At 38.8% G+C, this 23,011-nt stretch overlaps 2 protein-coding genes across 2 annotated transcripts; one reads left to right on the top strand and one right to left on the bottom strand.

Annotated features, from left to right (window-relative positions):
- Positions 1-750: 750 nt before the first annotated feature.
- LOC134663281 (ras-related protein Rap-2c) lies at positions 751-2,399 on the bottom strand. Its single transcript, XM_063519695.1, has one exon. The coding sequence runs from the start codon at positions 2,072-2,074 to the stop codon at positions 1,529-1,531; it is 546 nt and encodes a 181-aa protein (XP_063375765.1). The 5' UTR covers positions 2,075-2,399; the 3' UTR covers positions 751-1,528.
- A 1,870-nt stretch (positions 2,400-4,269) lies between these two features.
- LOC134647252 (phospholipid scramblase 2) lies at positions 4,270-21,335 on the top strand. The gene is made up of 6 exons (XM_063501523.1): positions 4,270-4,508; positions 8,585-8,977; positions 11,756-12,021; positions 17,291-17,515; positions 19,457-19,618; positions 21,176-21,335. The coding sequence occupies exons 2-6, from the start codon at positions 8,605-8,607 to the stop codon at positions 21,233-21,235; spliced, it is 1,086 nt and encodes a 361-aa protein (XP_063357593.1). The 5' UTR covers positions 4,270-4,508; positions 8,585-8,604; the 3' UTR covers positions 21,236-21,335.
- Positions 21,336-23,011: the final 1,676 nt, after the last annotated feature.

Below are 23,011 nucleotides of genomic sequence, written 5' to 3' on the forward strand. Positions count from 1 at the left end.
TCATCTCATTCATTTCTTTAATCATAAAACTAATCAGCTGATTAATAGCTGTTAACTCTTACTTAATTATGCAACATAACTGGTTTTTGTATGTGACTAGTCAAAAGATCAAATTATATTCATTGTGTTCAAATAGCCTGCCTACTTTTTTTAAATGATCCTTGTAAATTCATAACTCGGCCAGTACAACTATGTATTTAAATTTTCTTTTTTATACTAAGCAAACTAAATGTTCTTTTTTATATTAAAAACTTTAAGAGGAAAAAGATAATCATGTGCTACCTCTTCTCCATACAAATTTAGTCCCCATTATAATCTATGGAAATAAATATTAGGGAAAATATTCAATGTTCATAAGCATCTAAAATAGTCTGGCTCTGGCTAAAGCTAACTCTGCACAAGAAGGTAGAAGTACAGTCACCTGCAATAATATGTTAGACAACAAAGGCCATAAGAGCCGTAAGAGCATGTCACATATTTTTGTGGCCTTCGAAGACTAACATAATTATATTTCTGCAGGTGACTATACCACCACAAACCTCAAATTCTTATGAAAATGTAACATTTTTAGTGCCTCCGCCACCTTGGTGCGGTTATCATAGACTATTTGATGAACTTTAACAAGAAACATCTTAAAACATGTTAAAATGCTGACCAAGCCAAACTTACAGATCCATGCATAAACTTTATCTACATAAGGTAATTAATTAGGTAAAAAATTAGGTTACCTTGGCGTCCGAAGAATAAAACTTTTTGTGTAATCTCCCACTTAAAACTTTTATTTATAGATACTTTGTTATATGTATTATCACAAATCCTGGTAGACTTTTAAAACACAATCACGCAACTGACAAATCTTACTGTATTTTCTTGATTACTGATTTCTCATTTAAACATAATTTACACAATAAAACACTATCTGTGACTCGACTTAGGTGTAATCGGTTTCTCATCACACTCCACTCTACACAATCATAATAGTTTATTGCATATTTGGATGGCTTTTTAATTCTCTAAACTGTCCATGTCCTTTGACATCATTAATCTCATGAAATTATATACAAAGTTGGCTAATTTACTTTAATTAAATGTAATCATTCAACTGACACAGCTCCTGCTTGCGTCTGACATTTGATACAAGAAACTTAACTTTTTAAACATGATGATTTAAAGAAGTGTGATCCAATAAGGATACTTTCTTCATCAAATGTGATAATGGTTATTGCGGGAGTATCTACAAGTACTAAAGTATGAAAATATAAGATAAAGCACCTCGATTGGACAATGGTATGTATCAAAGATATTAACAACGTGATATGACGCACATCGCGGCCGACTCGGTGCCGGCGGGCCGGCTCGGCGCCCCGGCGCTCCGGCGCGGGCCGCAGGCGCCCCGGCTCGGGCTGCAGGCGCTCCGGCACCGGTCGCGGCCGCCCGGACACCGCCGCGGGCGGGCGTCACTCGCTCTCCCGCCTCGCCGAGCCCTTGCAGTCTTACGAGAAATAAATGCCACATTACACTCTAGATATTAAAGCACTGTACAACAACAATAAGTTTTCTTTTCTTTTTCGGGGCTAACGTTCATTTCGCGCACGATTTCCGCGAACATTTCGTTGACGTTGGTGCGGCTCTTGGCGGAGGCCTCGACAAAGGGGCAGCCCCACATCTGCGCCAGCGCCGCGCCCTCGGGCTGCGCCACCTCGCGCTGGTGCTCCAAGTCGGCCTTGTTGCCCACCAGCAGAATAGGCACGCGTTCCGAACCTTTCACACGCGTTATCAATTCCTTCATGGGCTTGATGTCTTGAAATGTTTGATGATTCGTTAATGAATATACTACAACGAATCCTTGGCCGTTTTTAATGTAGAGATCCCGCATAGACGCAAACTGTTCCGTGCCGGCAGTATCCAGTATTTCTAAAACACATGGCGAATTGTCCACTTCTATTTCTTTCCTATAGAAATCTTCTATCGTGGGGTCATATTTTTCCATAAAGCATCCGGACACGAACTGCACAGTCAAAGCACTCTTACCGACCCCACCCGAACCCAAAACCACAACTTTGAATTCGCGCATGATTGTGTTGTCTAAATCACACTTGCCAGACTTCAATACAACGTTTCGGAAACGTATTCACTGTGCTATAAAAATGTCATTGCTATGTTGGTTTATGACTCACTCGGATGCGATCACTGAGAAACGTTCACTTGCAGCAACTTTATTAATTGATAAACAGCAGCGCCATTTTAGTTCACAGTGTAGAAATACAGGTCCAATGGCATCGCGGTATCAAAATCACACCAGATGACGCGGAAGCAACTCAACATTTACCAAACTTGCTCTCTGCTATAACTGACTGATCGCGGCAGCAGGTTGGTCAAAGCACTGTGTTGTCTTGTTTGGTTTGATTGGTGAATGGATTGCACTAACCGGAAGTCGGTGTTACCAGGCACGTTTCTAATTTACCCTGCGGATATTATAGGTTTATTAACACGCACGATTGTATATAGAAAAAAAAACAGACTTTTAGTCGCCTTTTGTGAAATATTATTGTTGTCGCCGCGGCATTTTGGCAACACCCCTTCGATGATCTTGGCAACACTGCGTGTGACGTACATCCGGAGCTGTCAAACCCAACTTCATATAAGGCCAAGCACAAGGCGGGAGCGACCACTTTGCCATCTAGCAGCCACCAGCGACGGAGTACTTGTCTATACAGTGTATTGCTGATCTGAGTATAATACTTTCATACCTATTTGCTATATCATTCACGGTCGTATTAAGTGTAATATGGTCCACATATTATACTTAATACGACCAGGTTATTACTTGTATTTTTGATTAATTGTATAAATAAATAAATGTATTAATGTTGCTTGGGTGTTTATTTCATTATAAAGGCCCCTGTACACAATGGGCCATCGCCGGCCAGTCCAAGGGACGCAGCCATGCGGTAGAATAAGATAGCAATATCACTTGCTCCCTCTAACGCATAAATGCGTCCCCCAGAATGGTCCACGCCTATTACCGCAAAAAATCGAAGTTCGCAAATTGCGGGCATTTTTCTCTGCCACTCTAATTACGCCTTTATGTGAGTAAAAAAGAAAATCCCCGCAATTTGTGAATTTCGTTTTTCGCGGTAGCCCCTCTGGCAAACTATACACATCGCTGTTTTTGAGGTTATAATCCTAGCATAGCAAAATGACAGTAAAAATGAAACTAAATTGCCTCTGCTTGTGGTTGACTGACAGTGACACGCGACTCTTGCCAAACCATTACGGCTCGGCCACGACATTGAGCGACTTGGGACGGCGGCAGCGATAACCATAGGTTGGAGCGAGAAACAGCGATCGGACATCGGACCTTTCGTTCCCACCTATGGTTGTCGCTGCCGCCGTCGCCAGTCGCTCAATGTCGCGGCCGAGCTGTAAGCGCCGGCGCCTCGATTCACGCACGAGTGTGGAGGGGGCTATAGAGAGAGACTCTTTGCTATAGCGGCATAGAGAAGAAATGGTACAGTCAGCAGCAAAAGTACGTACGCGCTCTTATTCCCTTAACAATAAAGTCGCGTCAAGATCATTTTGAACACCTCGCCCGCTTAGCCACTATTGCTGCTGACTGTATAGAGAAGAAATGGTAGAGAGAGAGAGAGATCACCGAACGAGATGCTCTTACTTTCAGTAGGAGTAGCAGAGAAAGCGTTATTATTACCTTGTCAGAGTCACACAATATTTTTTTTGGTTTAGTATGGATTATTTGTAGCAATTTTTTTAGATTTGACTAGTAGGAAAGTAGCCAATTTGCGAATATCGGTTTTCGCGGTACGCCCCCAGTTACTACAGCCAAAAGTAAAAGCACTGTACGGAAAGAGAAGAGTCATAGAATTTATCGGATCCCATACATTTCACGTCTCTTCTCTTTCCGCACAGACTTCTATTATGTGTGCCAAGCCAATACCAAGATGTCGTGAAGACCTTGTGCTTAAGATTACCCATTTCTTAGGCAAAGTATTTTTAATCAGCAACATTAACGGAAATGACCAATTTTTTATGCTGGCAACTTATCGATTTTTGTCATATTTTGTTCAGAAATTATAAGTAAAAAAAAAAACAAGAAAAAACAATTGAATAATTTATAGTTTTTGTATAAAATACGACTGCTGTACTTATTACAAGCTGTCCAATTTATTTTGTGTATTTTGGCTAGTTCGCAACATCTTTGCAATAACTGTTACTGTACATGGCAACATATGAATTATTTTTCTTTGCCATTTCATTGTTGTCATTCTCAATGACAGAAATTCAGAATAGATGGTTCTGACAGAATCCGAACTCACGGGAGTAGCCGGCTATCTAGGAATACTGTGCCAAATTGACAAATATCTTTTATTCTAGTCAAGGCTATGACCCCCAATTTGTCTGCAAAATAAGGCGGCGCCAAAGTGAATTAGAGAAGACAAGGCGTGGTCCGTGGAAGTTGGAGACCATTCTTTTTGGATCACAATATCGAGGTACTTTATTATGTTAATACAAATAAAATAACAATCATCAGTGATTTAGGCGTTGCCGACTTTACTCATATTCTTGCTCTGAAATGGGTTATACTCTAGATTTCGCACATACTGTAATTTGGTGTAGAATTAATTGTATTAAATGTATCTAAGTTCAGAAACTTATTTAATAATATTGAAACATGAATACAGTGCTCAGTGCTTGTGTACCCTTTGACCACCATGCCTGGTCACTTTTTCTTTATTTCAGTTTATATTCGTCAACAGCTTAAAAATAACATTTTATAATGTTGGTGGCTTGAGCGTGTCTGGTGTATGGGGCCTGGGCAGTTTGTTAATGTCATTTGCCACTCGGAGGGAATGACCTCAATAACTGCTTATTTAATGATGAATATGTTACCTACCTAATAACATTTTTATCGAGTGGGCTTAAAGGCATATCCATAGAGGTGATATAGGTAACTATTTCAATTTGATTACCGTAGTAATGGCATCCAAAACCCCGATCACTGGTCATGAGATATTCGAGAAACTAATTCCCACATTAATACTGATTTAAACTTTCACGATTTTTACACATTATTAAATTGTACATTATTGTTAGATACGCGATTAAGTCCCGTTGTACAATTTAATAATTCCCACATCCTTGATACAAGTTGAAACTACATTGGAGGTGGTGGAAATATGTTTTGACTTACAGAAATTAAGTTCCAGAGGGCCTACCACAAATCACTTCTTTTGTTAGTTTGTCTATTTACTCATTTCTTGCTCAAATATGCAAGAGTGATACAGAAGTAAATAACTATAATATAGGTACATCAAATGTTACCTAAATAAAACATCATCGAATGGGGTTGGCCGGTTGAAGTATTTAGCAGATGACGCCATCATAGCTTGCCCTGTTAATCCCCAGAATTGTGCCAAATTTTTGATTTTTTAATGACCTGTATGCCAGCCCTTTAAGCCAAATCTTATAGAAAAAGGGGCAAGCTATGATGGCGCCATCTATGGAAACCTTTGACAGTTGCCAACCTCATTGTCATTTGGGCAGCAGCAGCATCATAGCATTATAAAGTTTTCAGGCATCACAACTGGGTCTACAATAATGTAAACAAAAACATGTGGTTTTTTTTTATATTTATACAAGGCATATTCAAGCAATAGAGGGTAGAGAGTCTCAACCCCTAGCGTAAATTAAATTTGATAGAGTGACATGCATTTGTGTTATGTCTATTTTTGTATGGGATTCTGAACAGCGCACCAAGCAGGACGTTGTGGAAACTCAAAATCCCATACAAAATGACACTTAATACAAACACGTTCATCATGAATTCTCTCTCTCCCTTGCTCTCTTTCTCTAGCTGTTAAGGACAGTTTAAAGAGATAATTATAATGATAATTAGAATATGATAATATTGATAATTGATCGTCCGAGATGAAAATAAATCATTGTTTATCTCCAAAATGGAGTTAATTAGAATACCGGTTTCTTTGAGAAAGAATCAGAATCAGAATGCTTAAACATAGGTATACATGGGTCTTAGGTTACATTTGAGCGCTATGTTTTGCCGGTTGGCATACGAATGTCAAAGAGAACTAAAATATAATTTAGTCTTGCATATGTTACCTTTATAAAATAAATTTATTACAGTTAAAATTATTATTAAGTACATTATACATTTAAATTTAAAATCCAATAAAATATAATTAAAATATAATTTAAAGTTACTTAATTTAAGCTCAGGAAAGGAATGCACCCTAGAAAACAACGGACTTTAAAAAGGACACTGTGTAGATATGCCCCTGCATTTGACTTTTCGATTTATTTGATTATTACTATATTAAGAGTGGTGCGAAATACAAATGTATTTTTTTGTATTTTTTGAAAGCTAACTCTTATAATACCTTATTAAAAAATCGAAACAAAACAAATGATGCATAGCTGTGTTCTATAATAGGCATTATTATTAAAATAAAATAAATTACTAACCAGAGAAAAATGGTGACTACGTTTGTATGGAGAAGCGCTCACGTGAAATCGTCTCCTTCTTAAATACAATACATTTAACCTAGTTCTTAAATAGGTACATATTTGATAAATTTGTTGACAAAACGAAGTGCTACCCACTCCCAATGTGATATCGGACAGTTACCTTATTGATACTTGCCTTGCAGACAGACTAAACCAAACCATTATAGATATTAAGTACTAATCATTAATGCGGTGGCTGATTGGGATATTTAACACATCAAATATATTCACAAAATATAATGTAGCCGCATTACCTATAGGTACCTATATCTTGAATAAAAACTCATATACCTACCTATAATAAGCCAGGTAAGCGATTTCACCTCAGAGGGGCTACCGCGAAAACCGAATTTCGCAAATTGCGGGCATTTTTCTCTGTCACTCTAATTACGCCTTCATTGGAGTAAAAGAGAAAGATCACACCGAAATTCGGTTTTCACGGTAGACCCTCTGTTGTCGTTGTCACGACGTTTATTGCTTTGCTTGTTCATACGAAATTACGAATATCTGCCCGTGACTCGCGTCAAGATCATTTCGAACACCTCGCCCGCTTAGCAACTATTGCTGCTGACTGTACCTATGTATTTTTATTCTAACAAAACCAACTAGAGTTGACAAATACAAATTCACCAACCAAAATGGTTAAGAGTGTAAAACTTCCTCTCAGTAGCTGCAAGATGTCAATGGAACTCATTCCTCTTCGGTTTGCCTGATTTCAATTTATTTATTTATTTATTACTATTCGGAGATCCAACAGCTGGTAACATGTCAATAGGTTTTATAAGTGTGATACAAAAAGCCAATTACAGGTTCTCACCAATAAATACAGATTAACAAAAACAATTGGTGGTCAAACTATTGCACTAGGTACCTACACATTCAGTTCAACGCCAAAGGCAGAGTAGGTAACCAATTATGAATTCGTAATCAACTACTAAATGAAGAAAAGAAGATTCAAAAGAAATAAAGAAACAACACAGCACAATGAAATTTCAATAAGCCATGCTCATTCAAAGAACTCCTCCGTCAGGATACGCCTAATTAGCGGGTAAATTAAGCTAATTTTAATAAAGCGCATTGTCATTTTGTCGCCCCCCTACTATTTGGCGCCTAGAGCGACCAGGCCTATCCACTTGCTCTACTCTAGGGCCGGCCCGGATTTTACCCTATAAATTCTCAATAGTTTATTCAAGAAAATACTCTAGTTATATATGTAAGAAATCCGCAACGCAGGCTTCATCCGGTGGCTACAAATGCAAATCAGCAACATGCTTCATCCCAAACATACCAAGGATGATATCCGCAACAGGCTTCGTCTATGCTTTCGGCTATGACACTTTAAATGTACCTACCTATAAAGTTAATATAACTATCTTTTACCTCATAATAGCTATAAAACACTGTCGTTGTCCTCTGTATTATTCGTAAATGTAACGAATTTAAGACTGTGAGTACTTATAAAACTTTGATAAACATGATGTAAATTCGCGCTAAGAATGAAACGAAATCCCTACGTATATTTATCTGCATCCGCTTGGAGACCTGACATTAGGTATTAGGTAGCTAGTGATTTCCTCTGAATTGTATTTTTGTGGCTGGAGCTTGGTACTAAGTCATCTTTATCGTCATCCTGTATGTTAATAGGACTTTATCTATTACTAGCGACGGCTTCGCACGGGTTAACAAATTATACAAAAACCTTCCTCTTGAATCACTATCTATTTAAAAAAATCCGCATCAAAATCCGTTGCGTAGTTTTAAAGATCTAAGCATACATACAGACAGACAGACAGTGGGAAGCGACTTTGTTTTATACTATGTAGTGATGGGTCTTATGTTACCAATTAGTACCTATAATGGTTTGCCAAGGTAGTAGGTAACTTTAGGCTTACGAATTGTTAACCGATCCTGTGATATCACTCTTATAGAGGTTTTGTACCGAATATAATTACTCGTAATATAAAGCAGGTATTAGGTATGTCGTTTTCCGTGCTTGGTACATAAAGTTTTGTCACTGATCATATTTTTTCTTTTATTCCAGAAATTATCTGAGTGACCAACATGTCTCACAAACCAACGCCTTATTCTCCGAACTTCCCTCCGTGTCAGGGCTATGCACTGCCCTCTGAAGACGAGAAGGCCAAAGAGAGCTACCCTCTCTCTCAGACAGGGTACCCTAACGCTCCTCCAGTCGGATACCCAGGCCCTCCTGGACCGATTGCACCTCCGGGGGCACCTGGCCCGCCTGGGCCTCCTTTGCCCCCCGGCACTCAAGCTGGCTTTCAACCCGGCTTCCAACCTGGTTTTCAGCCCGGTTTTCAGCCTGGATTCTCGCCGGGCTACCCGCAGCCACAGCCGCAGCAAGGATACCCGCACCCACAGCAAGGGTACCCCGCGCCTGTCGTACAGCAGCCTGCCCCACAAGGTGCTCCAGGTAAGGTTACAAAAATATGTTTCAGTTTTAAAAGTCATTTTGTCCGTTCACATAGGTACATCCTGATGGTAGCTGGTAGAGGCGAGCCGGAATTAAGCACACTTGCGTTCGTAATTCGCCTCGCCTCACCGTTCGTCTCGCCATTTGCGCGGAGGATTAAAAACGAGAGCACATATGCTTGTTGTACATCAAATGAATACGACAAATTAACGTGTCCAGTTACAATCCACTTCCACTAGAGTTGCAAGCGCTCATTAGGCTGCGGTGGCTGCTTAACATTGTTTGCCACCGTCGTGGTATAAAATAGTATATTATATACCTAATAGGAAGGTGAATTCGTGAATGCTCCAGATCGCAGGTGTTTGTGCCCATAAATATGCGATCTGGGGCTTTACGAATTGCCGCCCGTGGTTTGTCTAAAAATTACGTCTTGCCTTGGTCAGGAAGTGAGATTTTCTCCTCGCGTAGCGCGTAGCGTAGCGGAAATATTTTTAGTTTTATATAAAAGTATTGACCTCCTGAGACCCTGATGCAGGTGTTTAGTTGTTAAATTTGGAACCTTACGTTTATAAAATAAAGTTCAGAATAGGTACGGAACCCTTTGTGCGCGAGTCCGACTCACACTTGGCCGGTTTTCTTAGGATACTTGTTGAGCGAAAGTCCGGAAACGGGCACTTAATTGAAAAACATTAAAAAACCGGTAAAATTAGAGTTTGAACGGAATCTATTAAATAGGTACTTAACTAAGTCGTTTCTGTAACCACTTTTGTTAGTTATCTAAATACTATTTAGTAAATAGTCGATTTAATAATCACTTACTTATTTAGCGAGGAAATCAGAAAAATAAATAGTTTGTACAGATGCGTTTCAGTTTACGATAAGTACATGTATTTATTTACCATACATAATTATGTAAAATATAATATTTAGCACCTTTATTCAAGCTAGGCGTGAACCGCCATAGTGTTGTACAACTGTGCAGTAGATTTTCTTTAGCATTTTATTATTTTATTTTATTTATATATTTTTTTTAATGGTGAGATTTTTTTACACTACCTACACAAAGGCTCACAATTACAAGGATATAAATTCGCAATTAATTATCCCATTGTTGTAATTAATTATCCATATAACTGCGTTGGCTCGTTTTTTTTGCATGTACCTAAGTAAAGTTAAATGAAACGCATACCTACATATCTCACTCACTCACTAATTACTAAAAATAATTAAACAAAAATCAACCTTATTATAGTTCTGATACGGTTCACTATGGCTATGGACTTGTACCTAGTGGTAATTAGTGAGTTTTGGTTGTCACCTGACGAATGAATCAAATTATTGTTAATCTATTTATTGGTTTGCGCATAAAAAATGTACCTACTTACAAACTAACTTACTTTTCCTTGGCTATCCATATTGAAATAGCTAAAAAAATTGTAATAGTCTCTGAATTAATAACAACCTGAACTACTTAACACCTAAGACTAATTATCTGAAGTGCGACTATGTCAACGTCTTATTAATTGTATCATTGAATAAACTAAGTGAATGACTCCGTGATAAGGATGTTATTTGCTAGCTTCACGAAAGGCCCTTGCCGTCGCTCTAGAGAGCTGATTACATACATATTTTCTCATTCGTAAGCGTAATTCAAACCTGCCACTCCACATTACATCTTTGTCGGCAATAATTCTTTCTCTTGTTTGTGTAGCCAATTAACGTCATTCGGTGCTTTTATTAATTACAAGACAGACATGCTCGATGAAGATAATTGCCAATTTTTGGAAACTCCGAAAAATCGACTCAACTTTAAAAGTGTTAAATGGTGCCAGTTTAAAAGCGCAATGTGTAAACATTATTCAAATGTGACAAGTGTTAAAGACAAGAGTGTTTATATCACGACGCTCAGTGCAGCTAGTGTTAAGAGAAGTTTGTGTAGAATGTATGAAAGACTTTTCAAGTCCCGGCGAAACGGTTACGAACAATTTTTGACGGATGAAGAAAAAAAGTTGATTTTTCTTGCTGATAGCTGTCCGCAGTTCTCAGCGGATCGATATTAAAAACGAATATAAAATAATATCTAGTTATTTAAAAATTAAATAGGTAGAGTTTCAGTTGTTGTTTATTTTCAGACTAGGAAATAAATAAATAGTAAGCTATAATAATGTTCGCAATGTCCTAGTCTCTAGTGCACACAGGTCAACCTATTATTAGATACACTGCTGATAGTTACAACTTTATTCTTCCAGAATATGCGTCAAATAAGCAGCTATGTATTTTCTAATTGCTGCACCTATTGCGTACCTATGCACTGTATTTTATACACAGGTATTGGTTACGTGAAATATGAGTACCTAGTAAAACAGAGATGGGTTTCTTATCATTATTTCTAGTCTGCTTAAACAATCCTTATTTTTTAACCTGTCGATAAATTCACAAAAACAAATTTAATCACGAAAAATAACACATAATACTCGTAATGTTGTGACTTATCTTCCTTTCTTATTTTTATTACTCCTATCAATTAAACTAGTAAAAAAAAGAAAGTTCTACCCAGTAGAAGAGGAATTAAGAGTAAGAAAAATTCGTGCCTCGAATTTGACAGCTGACGTAAATTATGCCATAAGTAGTTCTGATTGTCTAAAGTAGATGTTTGACAAATAACATATACATATAACGCCATCTAATTCGGCCGTGAAACTTGGTGGCACAGTTTTTACAAATAATTCTTTAGTGTAAATAGAACTCCAAAAGAAATGGTCTTGTTAATTTTTGCAGGTGGATGGATGAGTATCCCGACAGGCCTCACCAGCTGCCCCCCGGGTCTAGAATACCTGTCCATGATCAACCAGCTGCTGGTCCACCAGAAGGTCGAGCTGATGGAGGCCTTCGTGGGCTTCGAGACCAACAACAAGTACACTATAAAGAACAGCGTCGGGCAGAAGGTGTATTTCGCGGTGGAGGATAACGACTGTTGCACGAGGATGTGCTGCGGACCCATGCGACCGTTCGACATGAAGATCTTCGACAACTTCCAGAACGAGGTGACTTACCGGGTTTTCTGCTTAGATACTTCCACTTTTGACGTATACCTACCTAGTTGCCTACACGTAAACGTATAAATGTATTAGCTTAAAAAGATAGGAAATAAGAAACCGTCCTATAACCGGTCAGTGAGCCATCTAAAGAACAGCGTCGGGCAGAAGGTGTATTTCGCGGTGGAGGATAACGACTGTTGCACGAGGATGTGCTGCGGACCCATGCGACCGTTCGACATGAAGATCTTCGACAACTTCCAGAACGAGGTGACTTACCGGCTTAGATACTTCCACTTTTATTTATTTATTTAAACTTTATTGCACACAATATATATGTCACCGTAAAATTGTAAACACTCGTCATATTATAATCTCGCTAGTTACATTATAAACTGACGGTAGGGAGATTATAATCTAACCTAACCTAACCTACGTTAGATTATAAACTAACGGGTTCACAAATCTTACGGTGTCATATACAACAATGTACAAATGGCGGACTTAATGCCAAATGGCATTCTCTACCAGTCAACCATAGGGCCAAACAGAGATACCTTCAATTGGTGCAGAGAGAGAAAATATATAAACAATTTTTTTTAAATTGAAAAACGTATTTTAAAAATAAGTTACGGCAAATATATAACAATTATGAATCTAATACGATCATTTATATTCTTCTGCTTTCATAAGTGATAGTTACTGATTTTTAAAAAGCGTTTTTCAATTAAAAGACATGTCAAGATCGCTTACCTTCTTTCAAGTTCTTTCTAATGCTAAAAAAAACGAACTATAGTTGCCTACACGTAAACGTATAAATGAGATAGGAAGTAAGAAACCGTCCTATAACCGGCCAGTGTGAGCCATATGCATCTTTTATTCTCTCCTCGCCGTGTCCGGCGCCAGGGACACCGTCAATAATTAGTCTCCAGATTATGAAAGACCCGGCTAGTGCGCAAAACGTTCTAGCTGATAAACAAGACCAAGTGCGGGTAGTTCGAAAAACTCGCGCGGTTAGAAGATGCTGATGTCAACTTAAGCCAGTCTTCTCCGAGACTGCCGGTGACAACGCCGTCCTCGAAACGTCGGAGGTAAATCTTAAAACTTAGATACTCGATTAAGTCCCGTTGTACATTTTAATAATGTGTAAAAATCGTGAAACTTTAAATCAGTGTTATGAAAGACCCAGCCCGGTTATGGCCCGCTAACGAAACATTTAAATTATAAGCAATTAATTAAACCACAAAAACAAACCACATTGAATTTGTTTAAAAGGAAATAGCTACGACGTCATTATTTGTAGTTTCCTCAATTTGAACATTATAAGTATCATAATATTCTCGAAAAAAAAGCGCTGGTGGCCTAGCGGTAACAGCGTGCGACTTGCAATCCGGAGGTCGCAGGTTCGAACCCTGGCTCGTACCAATGAGTTTTTCGGAACTTATGTACGAAATATCATTTGATATTTACCAGTCGCTTTTCGGTGAAGGAAAACATCGTGAGGAAACCGGACTAATCCCAATACGGGCCTAGTTTACCCTCTTGGTTGGAAGGTCAGATGGCAGTCGCTTTCGTAAAAACTAGTGCCCACGCCAATTGGGATTAGTTGCCAAGCGGACCCCAGGCTCCCATAGCCGTGGCAAAATGCCGGGACAACCAGAGGCGTATTTACAAATTTGGCGCCCCGGGCCATTTTGATTTGCCGCCCCCCTTCATCAGTGACGATAAAGTATTTTATTTAGGACACCTGCAACAAGTACCTTTGGGGTGTGAAATAAAAAAAACTAAACATTTACCATTTACTCACATAGGCATTTACATTGTTTTCCTATGTACAAATTGGTTGACAAAATCATCAATGAATCTGTCGTAATTTAAAACGTTTGTCAGTTCAGCTTCCATATTAAGAAGAGCTAAGCTATTCAGGCGCTCTTCGCTGATGGGCCCGGCCACATGTCAGCGGTGCGACACCGCCGCCGCCGCGCGGCGTCGCCCGCCGCACCGCAAATTTAACGGTGCCGCCTGGCGGCGCCTCAAAGCGGTGCGCGGCGCCGCGCGCGTTGCCGCCGAGCGGTGTGCGTCGCCGCGTGCGATGCCGCGCTGCATAGTAAAGAATAAAAATTCGACTACCAGTTGTTTGATCAGACATGAATCCCCTCACACGTGTTCTGTTCTTGCTGTTGTCGAGGTGATATTTTCTTAAAAGTTCTTCAAAACACGACACAGACATTCGAAAACAGTTATAAAATTTATTTTCAGTCATCTTCAACGCCTCGTATTTAAAGGTATAATTTGAGCTATACTTTCCAAAAAAAAATTAACGGTATTGTATCTGGAGAAGCTCAAACTTGGTACGTCTTGAAAATTAGTTTTATTATAATTTAAAACTCAAATGTAATGATGTGATACATTTTTGGAATCGGCTCAGAAAGACCTTTCGTGTAATACCACACACGATAGGTTTCTAAATGTTTTTTTAATTCTATACAAAAAAAAGATGACGTCATAACTCCTCTCGTTTTTTTTTATTTGTTGGTGCTTCGGGTCAAATTGTTTCAAATGTCCTAAAGATCAATCGTACCGATTTTCATACCTTTAACACCATTTGCAGCGTTTTTTGGCGAACCGCTATCGCTATGAAGGTATCCGTGTGTGATCAAACAACTGGTAGTCGAATTTTATTTTTTACTATGCAGCGCGGCATCGCACGCCGCTCGGCGGCACCGCGCGCGGCGCCGCGCACCGCTAAATATTGTGGTGCGGCGGGCGACGCCGCGCGGCATTAAGGCTCCGTTAACTATTTTAGGGCCAAAATGTAAAATTGATAGATTTAGTCGTTGAAATTGTACTCCTTTTGTTACGTAATATCTAAATAACAAGTATTGGTTTCTATTAACACGTCTTCTCATCTTGCCTTTTAATAATGAGGTCCCATGCGTGCGTCACCGGAAATATATGACGAGAAGGAGCAGTTTTTAAAAATTCATCAAAAAATTATAGTCATAAATTATAAAAAATGATGTATAAGAACAGTTTCAGGAAATGTTGTAGATTGTTTAAGTATCAAAATTACGTTGAAATTAAGTCGATTTTCACGAAAAATGTTCACTTGTTTTCAAGTAATTTTTGGTGAAAATTGATTTCGTCTAACTTTCATTTACTCTTGTTCAATATCATATAACAAAAGTGTAGTCTATGAAAGTTGGAGTACAGGATATGTGTAATACAAAATTACCATTTTTAGCAGTCCAAACTTTACGAAATTTACAAATAAGATCGACTAAATCAGTGCTTTACGCGCGTTTACCTAAACGTCCATCAGAAAAAAAATCATTACTAATTTAGTGAGTCAGTTTTCAAAAAAATGATCTATACAAATGCAAGATAAGAAGACGTGCTAATAGATACCAGTACTTGTTATTTCTATTACGTAACAAAAGGTGGACAATTTCATCGACTCAATCTATCAATTTTACATTTTTGCGACTAAAATCGATACCGGCCTCTTAATACCGAAACTGTCTTCAGCAATACCGGGATCCCGGGATCCCGGTATTGGATATGAATCGCTTAAAATATATAGTTTTATTAAAAAGGGGAATTAGAAAGGCTCACTGGAATACCAGATATGTCCTAAAAGCTATTACAACAATAAACAATCAATGCCGCCATCTGCAATAATTTTATTTCACACTCCAGGTTGTTGACTTCACCTCACCAGTCACATTTGTAGTCCAACTTAACCAACCAGACAACATTTTTAAAATTTCCGTCAAAATTGGTTAGCCATTATTACAGTTATCCTTGCTCTTTCGTTTTATTTTTTGATAAAATTATAAGAACGAATTATGTTAATGTTAAAGTCACTATCATCATATTCATCACTCACATAACTTCAGGATTCATCCACCACCAACCACCAAATATTTATCTGACGCATTAGGCAACGATCTTGTTTCAATAATAAAATGCGGGCTAGAGACCAGTTAGAGTTAGACCAAGTAAAGTCTGCAACGATTTTGATAGTATACGTAGTACGCAGTGCAAGTGTTATTTGTACGTCATAATTTCATAGAAGTTTGACGTTTAATATAACACTTGCACTGCGCGTGTTATCAAAATGGTTGCAGACTTTTCTTGGTCTAACTCTAGATGCGTCTGTCGTTTAGTAAGCTTTTTGATACAGCCGAATATAATGGATTTAAGGGGTTTATACTGCGCATTTCCCTCATTTTTTTAAATACCGGGATCCCGGTATTGCCTTTAAAAATACCGGTATTGAAAAATGCGTTTAAAACGACGGGATCCCGGGATCCCGGTATTGGAAGCCCTAGGCGGCGGCGGCGTCGCACCGCTGACATATATGTGGCCGGGCCCTGGAACGTAGATATTTTTTTATTCTTTTGAGTGCAGAAAATGATCGTTCTGCACTGCAATTAGTCACTGCGGTGCAAAGAAAAATGCGCAATGCAATTTCTACATATGGGAATGCTTCTTTAAGGCCCTTTTTATGAGTAAGCTTCTTGCCTTAGGCCTCATCCTCACGAGCGCTTTTTCAACGCGCGTTAAAAAAGCGTTTGAAGGACACAAATGGAAACATTCACACAATGGCGGTAGCGCTTTTTATCAAGCGTTGTTGGATTTTCAACTTTAAGCGTTGGTCGTTAAATCGAATTTAGCGTATGAACGGATTCAAGCGCTTTTTTAACGCGCGTTGAAAAAGCGCTTGTTAGTAGGAGGCCTTAAGCTGATTTTATTTTCGTAGGCGGTCAGAAAATGTTTTAATAAAACACATTCGTCTTGTAGGTCTACCGCGAGATCTAACGGATATACTGTTTGAAGGTTTACGGCACTCCTGACTTCTGCCTCAGACATTGTGTCTAATTTACCTAAGAAGACAAAATTGGCCGTTACTACGTCGTATGACGTTTTGCGCTTCCTCAACCCGGCTAACAACTGATCACGCCGTACTAATACTTCTTGAACGAAAATGTTGCTTAATTTAGGTACTTGTTGGTAGATATTTTAAGCAATTGGTGGGGTTTGAAGCGTTCGTTTGTTTATTAATTTAAATGTCAATTAAAATATAATAAAAAATATAGCTAAGTTTGATTATAAAAGGCGCCCAGAAAAAGCAGCGAGGGGGCGGCTTCGCCGCCCCCCCGCGGCCTGCCGCCCCGGGCCATGGCCCCCTTGGCCCTAGGGTAAATACGCCCCTGGGGACAACGCGAGGAAGATGAATATGCTCGAAAATTATGAACACAACCAATTTTTCCAGGTTATCCACTTGCGTCGTCCGCTCGCCTGCTCGACGTGCTGGTGCCCTTGCTGGCTGCAGTCCATGGAGGTGACCGCGCCGCCCGGCACAGTCATCGGATCCATCGAGCAGGAGTGGTCCATCTGCAAACCGAGCTTTGCCATCAAGAATGCCGCCGGCGACGTGGTACTCAGGATCAAGGGCCCGTTGTGCACGTATTCGATCTGTGGCGATGTTGATTTCAAGGTAATCACTGAAATAAGGTGCGTGTGTAAGGTCGGAGTGGACGCTCGAGTTGGGCGTGCAGCGGGGCGGGGCGTGCGGCGTGCATGTTAAGAGCCAACAGGAGCTGAGATTTAAATATTTTAGGTAAATATACCCGTCTCGCTAACGGAAGCGGCTCCTAAAACTAGTGCGATAAGGACAAGGCGAAAAATCCTCCGTAAAAATCTCTTATATCGAGGTTTCGTACTCGACTGTTTCCTCCTCCAAAACTTAACCAATCGTGACCAAATTTGGAAATCTAAATGATTATGAAATTATCTGTGTCGGACCGTTTTGCTTTTTTGGCTAATTGATATCAGTTTTGAATACCACGCCTCTCATTGCGGCATAGTCAATTAGGCCATTTTGGCCATTTTTAAAGGGCTCTAGCGCCTTAAAAAACAAAAATATCAAAAAAATCAAAACGGTCCGACACAGATATTGACAATATTAATCTGTATTAAAAAAATCATTGCTCTAGCTTCAAAACCCACGGAGAAAACAGTCGAGTACGTTTGTATGGAGAAATGACCACTCCTGTTGGCTCTTAAACAAATGCAAACGTATAGGAGCGGCCTTAGTGCACGCTGCTCAAATAACTTGGGAGCTCGACGCCACGCTGCACGCCCCGCCGAACGCTCCGCTTCGAGCGTCCACTCAGGCCTTACACTTAGGGTAAAATTATTTATGATGAGATGAGCAGTGTTGCATTGGAACCACCGTAAAACTAAATAGAAAGTACAGTCGCCAGCAGATATATCGGAGCGGCCAAGGTGTTCCCAAATATCTGAACACGCCTCTATTGTCAAGGCGTTAGAGTGCGTGTTCAGATATTTTTGAACACCCCGGCCGCTCCGATATATCCGATGGCGACTGTACATTAAATACGGGTTTGGAGCAAATATTAATAAACTTTCTTATTCCTTTCAACACTCCGGTAATAAGGTACCAATGAGTAAATAAGACCTTCTAAAAATACCTTTTCAACAGAAAGTATCTGGGAGAAGTTGGAAAAGGCACGAACCACAAACGTAGTAGGTACCTATTTACTTAATATGAACGTGATATGGCGCCACGGTTCTACATATTTATAACGATAATTATTATTGTTTTGTCTAAAGTTCTTCATAACATAACCCAAATCGCAGCGTTTATAATACTAGCTTGCCATTATTATGGGTTTGTTTATGAAATTAAATGCTTTTAAAAAGGTACATCAGCATTCTCAAACGTAAGCGTTTTTTGAACATCTATAAGATATGCTGATTCTTATTTAAATTAATTGGTTGTTCAAACTTGTAATAGTTCCAATCAATTTTGTAAAACACATTGAATTCAATGTTTTTAGGGTTCCGTACCCAAAGGGTAAAAACGGGACCCTATTACTAAGACTCCGCTGTCCGTCCGTCCGTCCGTCCGTCTGTCACCAGGCTGTATCTCACGAACCGTGATAGCTAGACAGTTGAAATTTTCACAGATGAAGTATTTCTGTTGCCGCTATAACAATTTAAGTGGGGCTCCCATACAACAAACGTGATTATTGACCGAAGTTAAGCAACGTCGGGCGGGGTCAGTACTTGGATGAGTGACCGTTTTTTTGCTTGTTTTGCTCTATTTTTTGTTTATGGTGCGGAACCCTCCGTGCGCGAGTCCGACTCGCACTTGGCCGGTTTTTTTTTAGCATTAGAAAGAAGGTAAGCGATCTTGACATGTCTTTTAATTGAAAAACGCTTTTTAAACATCAGTAACTTATGAAAGCAGAAGAATGTAAATGATCGTATTAGATTCATAATTGTTACATATTTGCCATTATTTATTTTTATACCGTGATTTTCAATAAAAAGACACGTCAAGATTGTTTACCTTATTTCTAATGCTAAAAAAACAACCTATAATTATTTTACATAAACTTATTTGCAACAGGTGTACTCGAAGGACGGTGAAAACAAGGTCGGCAAAATAACAAAGCAGTGGTCGGGGCTGGCGCGCGAGGCGTTCACCGACTCCGACTACTTCGGGATCAGCTTCCCCATGGACCTGGACGTCAGGATTAAGGCGGTGCTGCTCGGGGCATGCTTCCTTATTGTAAGTACATCACCGTTTTTTAGTCGGCCCAAGTTAACTCTGCATTTGCAAAGAAAGTGTGAAATGTCATGTTAAAGGCCTGTGCACACCGGATGCGTGTCCGTAGACGTGCACGTTATAATATATCTTCATTATAGACGGCACTGCTTGTGTGACGAACGCGTGCACAGCTCCAACATTTTAGCGCACGTGCACGTCTATTACGTACCTACCCGCAGCCGGTGCGCTCTGGACCTTTTAAATATCAAATTTCTATGAAAAAAAAAAATATGACGGTTATAATTACACTTTCTTACTTTGTTCTGTTCAAGTTAGCTTAGGTAGAGTCCTAAGCCTCACATGAAAAAGGCAGGGAAATTGTAGACTTGGCAAAAACTTGGTTTGATTAGCCTAGTAAAATGAAGCCCAATGTGCATCACTATCGCTACATAGTATAAAACAAAGTCGCTTCCCTGTCTGTATGCTTAGATCTTTAAAACTACGCAACGGATTTTGATGCGGTTTTTTTTAATAGATAGAGTGATTCAAGAGGAAGGTTTATGTATAATTTGTTAACCCGTGCGAAGCCGGGGCGGGTCGCTAGTTGTAAATAATGTGTAAAATAATTTACTTTGACAACAGATGAACGAGTGACCTATCCTTCTCCAAAATACCTACATATATCCGAAAACAAGTAGCTCCACGGCGATGTTTTAAACGTAGCTTAAATTGTTACTAAAGAGACTAAGTTAATCATCGTAAATAATCCAAGGACACAATTCTTACTGGTGCTTATTTCTAGTATGTTCTATTGACCTGAAGTTTAACCTGAGTTACATCAACATCACATTTCAGGGGTCCACGTTTAGAAAACGTTCAAAGAAATCAAGATCTGCAAGTTATATGCGGTACATGTATTAGTTTACTACGCCTACTTGAGTTAGGTACCCATTATACCATTCCCTTTTCCTTTTCGTGTATCTCTTGATTCCTTAAATTACGTCCCAATCTTACGTTTCGTCAAGTATAAATACGCTAGAAGTAGATGGTGTCGATTAATTGCATTTTAAATAGCGGGAACTAGAACGTGATCCTGACTTAAAAGTTGGGTGTAGAAGTAAAATATTCAACTGAATAATTAAATAGGTAGATATTTTAAAATGTTATAGACTCGCATCGTTGAAAAAAAATATTAATTTTGTATCTAAGTATGAACTGTAAATAAACAAAATAAATATAAATAAATTTAGTGTAAATTCATATAGTGTAAATCATAGGTGTTCGTGTATTTTCGATTGTACATATTTAGCATAAATATTATTGCTTAAGTGTGTATTATTTAAGTACCGCCAACCGAGATGTAATTCTAAAAAATAGTAGATTTAGTTTGACACAATTTGTGTAAGTATTTTTTAAATAATTGACAGGTAAATCACATTTTAAGTTTTAAATACGTGGTCTGTGATCTCTATTCACCCCAGCCATCCCTATTCACCCCCGTTGACGGTACGCATTTAATTTTCTCGTCGGCGGACTGTTCTGTTGAGTACAAAACTTAATTGTCTCTTTCTCTTCCAGGACTTCATGTTCTTCGAAAAATCCGGAAACCAGGAAAATGACGGGGTCGGAATGTTGTAACAAAACAGTCATTGTAATGGGGAAGGTGCAAAAGAAACATTTACAACATATTCTTAATCAATGAGACCGAAGTAGGTAGTCGCTAAAAGCCGTAATAGACTACCGCACCGCACTGCGACCTTGATGCGGTCAAAATATCTCTTTCTCGCTCTAACTTATAGGTGCGTCCTTAAGAGCCAACAGGAGCTGAAATTTAAATATTTTAGGTAAATATCTCTAACGTCTCGCTAACGGAAGTGGCTCCTAAAACTAGTGCGATAAGGACAAGGCGAAAAATCCTGCGTAAAAATCTCAAAAATCGAGGTTTCGTACTCGACTGTTTCCTCCTCCAAAACTTAACCAATCGTAACCAAATTTGGAAATCTAAATGATTATGACATTATCTGTGTCGGACCGTTTTGCTTTTTTGGCTAATTAATATAAGTTTTGAATAGCGCGCCTCTCATTGCGGCATAGTCAATTAGGCCATTTTGGCCATTTTTGAAGGGCTCTAGCGCCTTAAAAAACAAAAATATCAAAAAAAGCAAAACGGTCCGACACAGATATTGACAATATTAATCTGTGTTGAAAAAATCATTGCTCTAGCTTCAAAACCCACGGAGGAAACAGTCGAGTACGTTTGTATGGAGAAATGACCACTCCTGTTGGCTCTTAACGCACGTACGGCGACCACCGTACACATAATAGATAATGCGCCGCACCGCACCAAGGTCGCGGTGCGGTGCGGTAATCTGTAACGGCTTTAAGGATCAACCACACCGGAACAAACCAAAGATAGATTCACCTACTCAGATCGACCCCTGGCACACTTGTGTCACACGTTGCGTTATATTTTCTGGGCAAACGATGCGTCTATATCTTTTAACCCCTCAACTCCCAGGGGTCTAATTTGGAAGCTAAAAAACGACCTGTAGTTTTAAGTTTAGAAATTAATTTTGGTTATCTTTCCTGTCTGGCTCGATATAACGTCGGTGAGAAGCGAGGGTTCATGTTTCGGTGTGGTCGATCCTTTATGGGATTGATTGTGAAATCAGATGAAAAAAAAAATCAATTTCGGCTATTTGTTTTGCTGTTGATAGTAAATTAAACATTACTTACTCTTAGATGTTTCATATTTCAATGATGATAAAAGACGACCGTGTACTTAAACGCAGTTTTAGAAGGCCGATAAGATATATTTCGTACAAATTAGATAAGATTTTTTAACGAATTGCTAACTTGCCTTAGTTGAGTTTTATTTGCGATATCTTACAGTAGTTATTGTAAAGACAATACCTGAAAATTGCATATTTATGTTATAAAATAATAGCATTCTTCCCCACTGCATAATTATTTAAGACGCTAGAGTAAATAAGCCTATCTTAGGTGCTTTTTCTACGTAATAATATTTGATAAAGCATTTACAATATTTACCTTTTTTTATTGTTATAATTTTTTTATTCGTTTTATGAATCTCGTATGAAGAATCTTTTCGCGCAATCTCTTGTTTGTTTTGATACGTAAGCGTAGCTTTATACATTTGGATTTATACACTGAAGAATTTATGTACCTAACGGTGGCCTTCGATTGTGTAGTTCATAAAGTTTGCATTTTATAGTGCATATTCTACAGTGATTAATATACAAATATGACATTTAAAGCCATTACCTACCTTTACAGTAAGATAAAATAGCACATTACGTGACTAATTATGTCGAAAATTTAAAGGGTCATATGTAGGTATTGTAAAAAGTTGTACGATACACGTGAGGTAATTCGCAACTCGTGTCGATTTAT

The sequence above is a fragment of the Cydia amplana genome, chromosome 4 (genome assembly GCF_948474715.1).
Source record: "Cydia amplana chromosome 4, ilCydAmpl1.1, whole genome shotgun sequence".
NCBI lineage: Eukaryota > Metazoa > Arthropoda > Insecta > Lepidoptera > Tortricidae > Cydia > Cydia amplana.